At 41.4% G+C, this 12,114-nt stretch overlaps 1 protein-coding gene across 2 annotated transcripts in view; it reads left to right on the top strand.

Annotated features, from left to right (window-relative positions):
- The window catches only part of abcc1 (ATP binding cassette subfamily C member 1 (ABCC1 blood group)), a 108,833-nt gene that overhangs the window by 46,415 nt on the left and 50,304 nt on the right, over positions 1–12,114 (top strand). For both annotated transcript variants that reach the window (XM_061973761.1, XM_061973760.1), the window contains exons 11-15: positions 1,425–1,517; positions 1,666–1,869; positions 5,388–5,534; positions 10,519–10,606; positions 10,719–10,788. In XM_061973761.1, coding sequence (XP_061829745.1) covers positions 1,425–1,517; positions 1,666–1,869; positions 5,388–5,534; positions 10,519–10,606; positions 10,719–10,788 — 602 coding nt within the window. The remainder of the gene's footprint in view (positions 1–1,424; positions 1,518–1,665; positions 1,870–5,387; positions 5,535–10,518; positions 10,607–10,718; positions 10,789–12,114) is intronic.

Below are 12,114 nucleotides of genomic sequence, written 5' to 3'. Positions count from 1 at the left end.
ATCCGCCAGTCGGAGGGATGTTGATGTTATTGTGTTCCACCGTACATTCCTCCCTTGTAATTTCAAATTGGATTTATCATCACCACCCAGCTAGGTTTGGCTTCAGCTACTGCCACTAGTCCAGGGGTCGGCAACCTTTACCAGTCAAAGAGCCATTTTGACCAGTTTCACAAATTAAAGATAACAATGGGAGCCACAAAATTTTTTTGAAATTTAAAATGAAATAACACTGTATAAAAAGTTTTGTTTTGTTTTGTGCTATGTATAAACCAGGGGTCTCAGACACGCTGCCCATACCTTAATATGGAATTTGAATGTTGGTGCGGCACGCGGGTTTTATATGAATGGCGCTTGTCAGCGTCATGCGTGCTGTGTTGGTACAGCATATAGCACCCACTACAACCGGCGTGCCTGATCAGCCACATGTTGTATGGGGCTTCCGCTTGCTCACGTAGGTGACAGCAAGGCATACTTGGTCAACAACCACACAGGTTACACTGACGGTGGCGGTGTAAAAAAAACAAAACTTTAACACTCTTACTAATAATGCGCCACACTGTGAACCCACACTAAACAAGAATGTCAAACACATTTCGGGAGAACATCTGCACCGTACAACATAAACACAACAGGACAAATACCCAGAATCCCATGCAGCCTTAACTCTTCCGGGCTACATTATACACCCCCGCTACCAAACCCCGCCCACCTCAACCGACAGAGGGGGATGGGGGGGTTGATGTGTGAGGGAGCAGGGTTGGGGTGGGGGCGGGGTTTGGTGGTAGCAGGGGTGTATAATGTAGCCCGGAAGAGTCAGGGCTGCATGGGATTCTGGGTATTTGTTCTGTTGTGTTTATGTTGTGTTAAGGTGCAGATGTTCTCTCGAAATGTGTTTGTCATTCTTGTTTCGTTTTGGTTCAAAGTGTGGCGCATTATTAGTAAGAGTGTTAAAGTTGTTTTATATGGTCACCGTCAGTGTAACCTGTGTGGCTGTTGACCAAGTATGCCTTGCTGTCACGTACGTGTGCGAGCAGAAGATGCAGACTGCATAACAAGGGGTTGGACTGGCACGCAGTTAATACAGATTGTAGAGGGCGCCAAATGCTGTACCATCATGGCACGCCCTTATTATAACTGTAAGTGTGAAAATCGGAGAATATTAATCCCGGGAGTTTTCTGCGAGAGGCACTGAAATCCGGAAGTCTCCCGGGAAAATCGGGGGAGGGGTCGGCAAGTACCGGTAAGCTGCTGAGCCGCATCAGAGTGATCAAAGAGCCGCATGCGGCTCCGGAGCCGCGGGTTGCCGACCCCTGCACTAGTCTGAGCTAGAGAGGTGGTATAGAAAATATAGGGATGGAACGGGTGGTTGGATTGTTGGAGAACATTTTGAGAAATCCATCTTGAATCTTTTGTTACTACTTTAGAACCTGGGCCCATCTGTTCTAGCTGGAGTGGCTGTGATGATTCTCATGGTTCCTATTAATGCCTTTATTGCCATGAAAACCAAAACCTACCAGGTGAGACCCAGACAGGCATGACATTTTTATTCCCAATACACTTGAATTCATCTTGCATATACCTATGTCTTGTCTAGAATATTCTACCCCTGTGAGTACAAAACTATGTAGTAGTGTTTTTTTGTTTTTTTTTACTTTTATGATGCAGGTCGCACAGATGAAGAGTAAAGACAATCGCATTAAGCTGATGAATGAGATGCTTAACGGCATCAAGGTGTTGAAGCTGTATGCCTGGGAGCTTGCCTTCAAGGGAAAGGTGTCAGATATCCGGGAAAGTGAGCTAAAGGTGCTGAAAAAAGCTGCCTACCTTGGCGCAGTGTCTACCTTCACCTGGGTCTGTGCACCCTTTTTGGTGAGTGCAACAAAGAAGAATCGCAATACTCATTCAAATAGTATTATATATATATTAATAGTATGTTTTAGGGCTGGGCGATATGGCCTTTTATTAATATCTCGATATTTTCAGGCCATGTCACGATACGCGATATATATCGCGATATTTTGCCTTAGCCTTGAATGAACACTTGATGCATATAATCAATCAATCGATGTTTATTTATATAGCCCTAAATCACAAGTGTCTCAAAGGGCTGCACAAGCCACAACTTCATCCTCGGTACAGAGCCCACATAAGGACAAGGAAAAACTCACCCCAGTGGGACGTCGATGTGAATGACTATGAGAAACCTTGGAGAGGACCGCATATGTGGGTAACCCCCCCCCCTCCTCTTGGGGAGACCGAATGCAATGGATGTCGAGTGGGTCTGACATAATATTGTGAGAGTACAGTCCATAGTGGATCCAACATATCAGTGGAAGTCCAGTCCATAGTGGATCCAACATAATAGTAAGAGTCCAGTCCACAGTGGATCTAACATAATAGTGAGAGTCCAGTCCATAGTGGATCTAACATAATAATAATAATAATAATAACTGGGATTTATATAGCGCTTTTCTAAGTACCCAAAGTCGCTTTACATGTAGAACCCATCAATCATTCACACCTGGTGGTGGTAAGCTACTTTCATAGCCACAGCTGCCCTGGGGTAGACTGACGGAAGCGTGGCTGCAATTTGCGCCAACGGCCCCTCCGACCACCACCTATCATTCATCATTCAATTCACCGGTGTGAGTGGCACCGGGGGCAAAGGGTGAAGTGTCCCGCCCAAGGACACAACGGCAGCGATTTTTGGATGGTAAGAGGCGGGGAGCGAACCTGCAACCCTCAGGTTTCTGGCACGGTTGCTCTACCCACTACGCCATGCCGCCTAATAGTGAGAGTACAGTCCATAGTGGATCCAACATAATAGTAAGAGTCCAGTCCATAGTGGATCCAACATAATAGTGAGAGTCCAGTCCATAGTGGATCTAACATAATAGTGAGAGTCCAGTCCATAGTGGATCTAACATAATAGTGAGAGTACAGTCCATAGTGGATCCAACATAATAGTAAGAGTCCAGTCCATAGTGGATCTAACATAATAGTGAGAGTCCAGTCCATAGTGGATCTAACATAATAGTGAGAGTACAGTCCATAGTGGATCCAACATAATAGTAAGAGTCCAGTCCATAGTGGATCCAACATAATAGTGAGAGTCCAGTCCATAGTGGATCTAACATAATAGTGAGAGTCCAGTCCATAGTGGATCTAACATAATAGTGAGAGTACAGTCCATAGTGGATCCAACATAATAGTGAGAGTCCAGTCCATAGTGGATCTAACATAATAGTGAGAGTCCAGTCCATAGTGGATCTAACATAATAGTGAGAGTCCAGTCCATAGTGGATCCAACATAATAGTGAGAGTCCAGTCCATAGTGGATCTAACATAATAGTGAGAGTCCAGTCCATAGTGGATCTAACATAATAGTGAGAGTCCAGTCCATAGTGGATTTAACGTAATAGTAAGAGTCCAGTCCATAGTGGGGTCAGCAGGAAACCATCCCGAGCGGAGACAGGTCAGCAGCACAGAGATGTTCCCAACCGATACACAGGCGAGCGGTCCACCCCGGGTCCCGACTCTGGACAGCCAGCACTTCATCCATGGCCACCGGACCTGTGTCTCCCCCTCCACAAGGGAGAGGGGAGCAGAGGAGAAAGGAAAAGAAACGGCAGACCAACTGGTCGAAAAAGGGGGTCTATTTAAAGGCTAGAGTATACAAATGAGTTTTAAGATGGGACTTAAATGCTTCTACTGAGGTAGCATCTCTAACTGTTACCGGGAGGGCATTCCATAGTACTGGAGCCCCAATAGAAAACGCTCTATAGCCCGCAGACTTCTTTTGGGCTCTGGGAATCACTAATAAGCCAGAGTTCTTTGAACGCAGATTTCTTGCCGGGACATATGGTACAATACAATCGGCAAGATAGGACGGAGCTAGACCGTGTAGTATTTTATACGTAAGTAGTAAAACCTTAAAGTCACATCTTAAGTGCACAGGAAGCCAGTGCAGGTGAGCCAGTATAGGCCTAATATGATCAAACTTTCTTCTTCTTGTCAAAAGTCTAGCAGCCACATTTTGTACCAACAGTAATCTTTTAATGCTAGACATAGGGAGACCCCAAAATAATACGTTACAGTAATCGAGACGAGACGTAACGTCAAATCACAGCAGTATGATGATTCTATGTGTCTACATTAAAACATTCTTCTTCATACTGCATTAATATATGCTACTTTTAAACTTTCATGCAGAGAGGGAAATCACAACTAAGTCAATTTAGCAAAAGTGTATTTATTAAACAGTTATTAAGCAGTGGACCCCGACTTAAACAAGTTGAAAAACGTATTCGGGTGTTACCATTTAGTGGTCAATTGTATGGAATATGTACTTCACTGTACAACCTACTAATAAAAGTCTCAATCAATCAATCAAGTGGCACAAACATTCATGTCATTTCCAAAACAGAAAGTGCAAGATTGTCAGAGACATTTTAAAACAAGCTATTAGTGCACTTTTGTGCATGATGTCACTAAGATGACATATCAAAACAACACTAAATTAAAGTGCACTTTTTGTACAGAACGCCACTACAATAGTTTAAAACAAATAAAGTGCACTTTTGTGCATGATGTCACACAAGATATTTCAATAACTGTCAAATAAAAATGAGCTGCATATTAGGAAATCAAATTGTGTATGTCCTTCGCTATGTGGTAGGTTCCTGCGGACGTTCTCTCCTTCTGTTGTTGATTTTTTTTTCATACAGTGTTGATCTGGAAATTGTTGCTTCGAAATTATGTGGGTGTGGCACCGAACGGAGATGTTGACATGCAGTTTCAAGCACTCTTCATTCTCTAGCGGGTGACTTTTCAAATGATGCTACAAATTAGCAGTAATGCTACTTTTTGTAGCAACACTTTTCCCGCATAATTGTTCAACATATTCCCTCTTGAAGCCAAACCACCGCCAGACGATGCACCCCGTGTTGTTTTTCTTGGGAATTAATTCTTCCTCCATTTGTTACCAGATTCGCACCTTCTCTCTCTCGTATTACCACTCGCACAGCACCGTTAGCATCACAGCTAATGTTACCCATGTCGCTACCTCTCTGCTCGGTGAGGGCGTACGATGTTGCACGCGTGACGTATGTAAGAAGGTGCGCTTGTTTATCTCTCTGTGAGAAGGAGATACAAGAAATAGTGAGAAACTCACGTAGTATAATGCCCGCAGCTAAAAGCAACTCTGTGAGAACATATACTCGAATATCACGATATAGTCATTTTCTATATCGCACAGAGACAAACCTGCGATATATCGAGCATATTGATATATCGCCCAGCCCTAGTATGTTTTTGTTCTTTTAAATCCTTGCCAAGTATCACTTTTTATATCTGGTCAACTTTAATATCTGTCTTTGACCCTGCAGGTTGCCTTGTCCACTTTTGCTGTGTATGTGCTGGTGGATGAACACAATGTGCTTGATGCCCAGAAGGCTTTTGTCTCACTGGCGCTCTTCAATATCCTGCGTTTTCCTCTCAACATGTTGCCTATGGTCATCAGTAGCATGGTGCAGGTCAGTAGTAAGTGTCGCGCTGAATAAAGATGCAGTAAAATTCATTTGTTGGTAACGGTTGGGTCTAGGGACTTTCTCAGGCTGCTTGTTACAAGTTATTCAAATTAAATGCAAATGTTGATGCTAGTGTTCCTCTGTTTAGTGAAGTCTCAAAATCCCTCAAAACGGTATGGAACTATAACCAACGTTGACTTATTAGCAGCACTGCATTCCTATAGGTTTGATGGTCGGGTGACTCTGCTACTTGTGTACGGTTATTGGTAGAGATGTCCAATAATGGCTTTTTTGCCGATATTCCGATATTGTCCAACTCTTAATTACCGATTTCGATATCAACCGATACGATATATACAGTCGTGAAATTAACACATTATTATGCCTAATTTTGTTGTGATGCCCCGCTGGATGCATTAAACAATGTAACAAGGTTTTCCAAAATAAATCAACTCAAGTTATGGAAAAAAATGCCAACATGGCACTGCCATATTTATTATTGAAGTCACAAAGTGCATAATTTTTTTAAACATGCCTCAAAACAGCAGCTTGGAATTTGGGACATGCTCTCTCTGAGACAGCATGAGGAGGTTGAGGTGGGCGGGGTTTTGTAAGGGATAGCGGGAGGTGTATATTGTAGCGTCCCGGAAGAGTTAGTGCTGCAAGGGATTCTGGGTATTTGTTCTGTTGTGTTTATGTTGTGTTACGGTGCGGATGTTTTCCCGAAATGTGTTTGTCATTCTTGTTTGGTGTGGGTTCACAGTGTGGCGCATATTTGTAACAGTGTTAAAGTTGTTTATACGGCCACCCTCTTGTGTGTATGTGAAAAGCTGTAGATATTATGTGACTGGGTCGGCACGTAAAGGCAGTGCCTTCAAGGTTTATTGGCGCTCTGTACTTCTCCCTGCGTCCGTGTACCACTATGTACAGCGGCGTTTTAAAAAGTCATAAATTTTACTTTTTGAAACTGATACCGATAATTTCCGATATTGCATTTTAAAAGTCTGCCAGGATTAGTAGTAGTGTTGTTGTTGAAGGAAATAGCAAACATGATGCGTCTGTGAAATGAATATGCCACCGTATGCTTAAAATGACAAAAATAAATTACATAACTATTTATTTATGAGAACTTTGATTATTGTTTATGTATGTATTTAATAATTATTGACTTACTCATTGCATATTTATTTACTTATTCATTTACTGTTGCGCTACATATAGAGAGCAAACAAATGGAATAAAACTGCTATGATACAAAAAGGGGTAGGATTAAATAAGCTTTGCTTCTTCCAACTTCTTTTTGGACATGCTGTAATGAAACAACTAGAATTATGGGATGCATTACCGAATTTTCCGCACTATAAGGCGCACCGGATTATAAGGCGCACCTTCAATGAATGGCCTATTTTAAAACTTTGTTCATATATAAGGCGCATATAATAGACGCTACAGTAGAGGCTGGGGTTACGTTATGCATCCATTAGATGGAGCTGCGCTAAAGGGAATGTCAACAAAACAGTCAGATAGGTCAGTCAAACTTTATTAATAGATTACAAACCAGCGTTCTGATAACTCTGTTCACTCCTAAAATGAATAAACAGCTGTTTTATTATTTTCCCCGAGGTAAAGTCAGTGACGTGGTGTTTTGTTTATCTTTTAACAACAGCAAGGTATAACATGTAGTGCAACATTTATATCACATAATGGAGGGGAACTTTTCCCTGATTCAATAAACACGTAGAAAACAGTCTGATACTGTTACGGTAAATCAAACGTTAGTGCAATCACAATATAGCAGTGACGTGCGGGGCCTCACCTGCCATCATGGAAAGAAAAAAAATGTAAAAAGAAAAAAAATTAATTAAATTGCTACCGGTATATGTATTCAGTGATTATACTATAAAGTTATTTTCCATTTAACTTCACCAGTTTTAGATTATTTTTATTCAAAATCACTGAATTTTCACATTTGCCGTTCAAATACTGAGAAGAGACGGTGCGGTGAACAGCAGCCAGTTGAGGCACGTCACTCAGTTGTGCCTCAACGTGGATTGCGGACTCGGCTAACTGCTGGCCTGCTGTGCAGTGAGACCGTATTGCTATATGAACTATATTATACATTTCCATAGTTTAGTTAGCTGAGGTATATAATGTACAGTGTATTTTGTCAACAACTGTATGTGTGTAACGTATTTCTTGTGCTGAGCAATCATAAAACTGCCGCGAAGACGCACTGTGTGAGGCTCGCAGTAATCCCGCCTCCTGGTGCCGGTTAATGCACCCCCGCCGCAGAATGCACCCCCCGACGGGAGCGCCACACCAACCAAAGCCCACACCCAAACCGAATCCACCCAAAAAAAGTCACTTAACAAGAAGCCAAAGAGTGCAAAAACAACAATGCTCGCGCCGGAGGAGCCGTGAACGACTGCAGGGACACAACATTAGGTACACCTGCAGACTGCAGCACGGATTTCATATTTCATTCATTCACAACTCCTCCAACACAAACACCACTGTTCCCGCACTTATAAGTAAAGGTAAGACCATAACAACGTTTTTTTAATTAAATGTGCTTTTTTGTGTGCTACAGTTTGTATGTGTAAAGTTAAAGTTAAGTTAAAGTACCAATGATTGTCACACACACACTAGGTGTGGTGAAATTTGTCCTCTGCATTTGACCCATCCCCTTGATCACCCCCTGGGAGGTGATGGGAGCAGTGGGCAGCAGCGGCGCCGCGCCCGGGAATAATTTTTGGTGATTTAACCCCCAATTCCAACCCTTGATGCTGAGTGCCAAGCAGGGAAGAATGCTGGTATGAGCTTTTAAACATAACCCGTTAACTGCTGCCAATCAAATGGTGAATAAGATTAGGGCTGCAGCTAACGATTATTTTTCTATCGATTAATCTATAGATTATTTTTCCGATTAATCGGTTAATCTATAGATTATTTTTTTCGATTAATCTATAGATTATTTTTCCTTTTACCGATTTTTTTTTAAATTTAAAATGAAGAGGAAAAAATAAATGTAGGCCAGTTTTTTCAAAAGGCATGGCTTTTATTTACAAAAAAAAAAGTATGGCCACTCAGTCAACATTGACAACAACATGACAAAATATTCTGTAACAATGTAAACATTTAAAACTTTTAACATTTAACAAAATTAAAAGTAGCTTATTTGCTTTTTAATGTGCAAATATAAAAGTAAACATCCAGTGCAAATCTTAATATTCTGGAATAGTATAAGCATTTCAAAAGTAAAAGTATTGCTTATTTTGCTTTAAAATGTGCAAAAATAAAGATAAACATCCAATACAAAAAAGTGCAAAACGGAAATATTCTGTAACAAGTGTAAACATTTCAACAAAAGTAAAAGTATTGCTTATTTGCTAAAATGTGCAAAAATAAAGCTAAACATCCAATACAAAAAAGTGTACAGTGTAAACATTTCAACAAAAGTAAAAGTATTGCTTATTTTGCTTAATAACACAACAATGATAGTATGATTAAAGTGAAAGTTAATTGTTGGTTTGTACATAGTATATGTAACTGTTAATGTTGTAAAAGGTATTTGCACAACTAATTAACATTAGCGTTTGTGACACGTCTTGTGCCGTGGGGTTCTTTCAGGACCGACAGACTGAACGCCAGACGGCTTTGCCAGGTTTACAATCTTTTATTTTTACACAAAGTCTTTTCTCTTCCAACTGCGCGGATCGCGCACCTGGGCAGGATTGCGGCGTCGCTCCCGGCGCGCCCCGCCTCGCCGCTCGCTCGCCGCCGCCGCCTCTCCACAGCGTTAAAGAGGAGCGCGTCTTTGTAAACACTGAACAGGCACGCCAAACGCGCCTCTCAGAGCGAAACGGTGCTTTAGTTTATGAATTTACAACGCAGATACAAATGACACATTCATGTTTTTGTGTAATAATGACAACGTATACGCACGCGGACGATTGACTTGTTGATGGTGATGGCAAGAACGCTGTCGGGGGTTTTCTTTTCAAATGTTCGTTCATAGCCGTTGTGCTGCTATGATAGGCCATTTCCGCTCGACACAGTGTGCATACAACAACATTATTAGGCCGTTTATTGAAATACTCCCACACTTTTGACGACTTTTGGCGTGCTTTTTTCCCCTCGCTCGCATCGTCTGCTTTGCGCTCCGCCATGACAGTAGTGTGACGTAAATATGCGACGCACAAAAATGGCGTCGACGTATTTACGTAACCGATGACGTCGACTACGTCGACGCGTCGTTTCAGCCTTAAATAAGATACTCTTTAGGGTTCATATGTTTGTAAATCTGACTGTGATGAAGTCAGTGCCTCACCAGCCATCAACCTCACCGCACGTCACTGCAGTATTGTAACACTCGAAATAGTGCAAAGTAATAACAATATATCAATAACGTTGCTCAAACGTTAATGTCACACAACACAACACACAAAATAAACATGTAAAGCTCACTCTGAAGTTATTCCTCATCCACGAATCCCTCAAATTCTTCTTCTTCAGTGTCCTAATTAAACAGTTGGGCGAATACGGCATCCAACACGTCTCGTCGAAGTCGTCATTAATGGAGTCCGTGTCGCTGCTGTTGTCTAGCAGTTCAATGACAATTCCTGCCTTCCTCATATATCCCAGCATGCACCGCGCGCTTCTTCTTCTACGGGGGAAAATGAAGTCGGCGACTGCTTACCGTAGTTGCGAGACCTGTTGTGGCTCAATATTGGTCCATATATAGGCGCACCGGATTATAAGGCGCACTGTCAGCTTTTGAGAAAATTGGAGGTTTTTAGGTGCGCCTTATAGTGCGGAAAATACGGTACATTGTAATTGTATGCATGTTTGGAATAAACTGACACCGACTGACCAACATTTGAGGGGAAAAAACCCAACATTTTTTTATTAAAAAATAAACAATTTGGGGAAATTTGTTGTAAAAAGATTGAACATTTATTCCATTTGGTTCTCGCCATTCTGTCTTAAGGCGAGCGTCTCCTTGAAGCGATTGAGGGTCTTTCTATCACACGAGGAGCTACAGGAGGACAGTGTGCAACGCAAAACAATACCTGGCTGTGAGTCTTTCTGGTTTCTTGCCCTTTTGTTCCTGTTATTACTTTTAATTTCATCAAAGCACTAGCCGTGTGCCTTTTAAATGCATTTGAACACCTTCTTCCTGCCTTGCAGCCTCAACGAGTATATCCATCGTGGATGGAACGTTCAGTTGGTCTAGAGCAGAATCTCCAACACTAAAGAGGTATCCAAACAAATTATTAATGTGTAAATAAGTTCTGTGTCTAGCTTTTTTTTTTTGTTTATAGATTATATATATAATTAATTTATATCATATTATATTTTTATTTGTGGTGCGTTTTCCTGTCCAGGGTAGTGAAAAGCCCTCCTGGCGGCGTAATGTCCAAGCACCATTGCGCCTCTTCCTATACCTTCCACTCGCCTCATTGTAGCTGGAGCGCAGAAGAAGAAAAAAAAAAAAATTAATTACCAGCACGAGCAGAGCGTTGAAAGACAATTTATAGAAACTCCAGCTTACCGGTAATTATAATCTGTTGAATGCCCCTGGCGAGAGACAGTATTTCACCCTGCAGCTCACGTCGTGTTACCTCACAGGTAATTACATGTGACTGAACTAGAGATGTCCGATAATATCGGCCGATAAATGCTTTAAAATGTAATATCGGAAATTATCGGTATCGTTTTTTTATTATCGGTATCGTTTTTATTTTTTTATTTTTTTATTAAATCAACATAAAAAGCACAAGATACACTTACAATTAGTGCACCAACCCAAAAAACCTCCCTCCCCCATTCACACTCATTCACACAAAAGGGTTGTTTCTTTCTGTCATTAATATTCTGGTTCATATGAATTTCCCAACTCATATGGAAACGGGGTTTGTACACAGTTTATTGATGTGTAACCATAGTAAGTAACAGAGGTGGGACCAAGTCATTGTTTTGCAAGTCACAAGTAAGTCTCACGTCTTTGCCCTCAAGTCTGAGTCAAGTCCCGAGTCAAGACAGGCAAGCCCCGAGTCAAGTCCAAAGTCAAGACTGGAAAGTCTCAAGTCAAGTCCTAAGTCCTGCATTTTGAGTTTCGAGTCCTTTCAAGTCCTTTTAACCACAGACTAATATATTAACACAGATTGTGTATGCTTTTCAAACGCTGTATTTATTTATTAAAACAAGTGCATTTTAAATTGCAGGAAAGAAAATTGTGCTGACATAGCACTTTATAATAGCACTATTAACCAGTCATTTTAAACATTAACTCATTCCTTTACAGAACAAACACATTGAAAAATAAAGTGCAAATGTACTTATTTGTACAAAAGTGTTAACATTGAAAAAACATGACATATACGTGAACATAACAAAAAAGTTGTACTTTTTATATGTCAGGGCCCTATGCTGCATTGCATTTGCAAAAGACCAAATTAGCCAAGAGTCTGTCAGTCATTTGTGCACGATGGGGGCGTAGTATGATGCCACCATGGCTGAAAACTCGCTCCACTGGAGCACTGGAGGCAGGCACTGCCAAGACTCTCATGGCCACTCGGAACAG

This window comes from Nerophis lumbriciformis, linkage group LG22 (genome assembly GCF_033978685.3).
Source record: "Nerophis lumbriciformis linkage group LG22, RoL_Nlum_v2.1, whole genome shotgun sequence".
Lineage (NCBI taxonomy): Eukaryota > Metazoa > Chordata > Actinopteri > Syngnathiformes > Syngnathidae > Nerophis > Nerophis lumbriciformis.
Note: the sequence above shows the minus strand (reverse complement) of the source record. Positions and strands in the feature narration are given on the sequence as shown.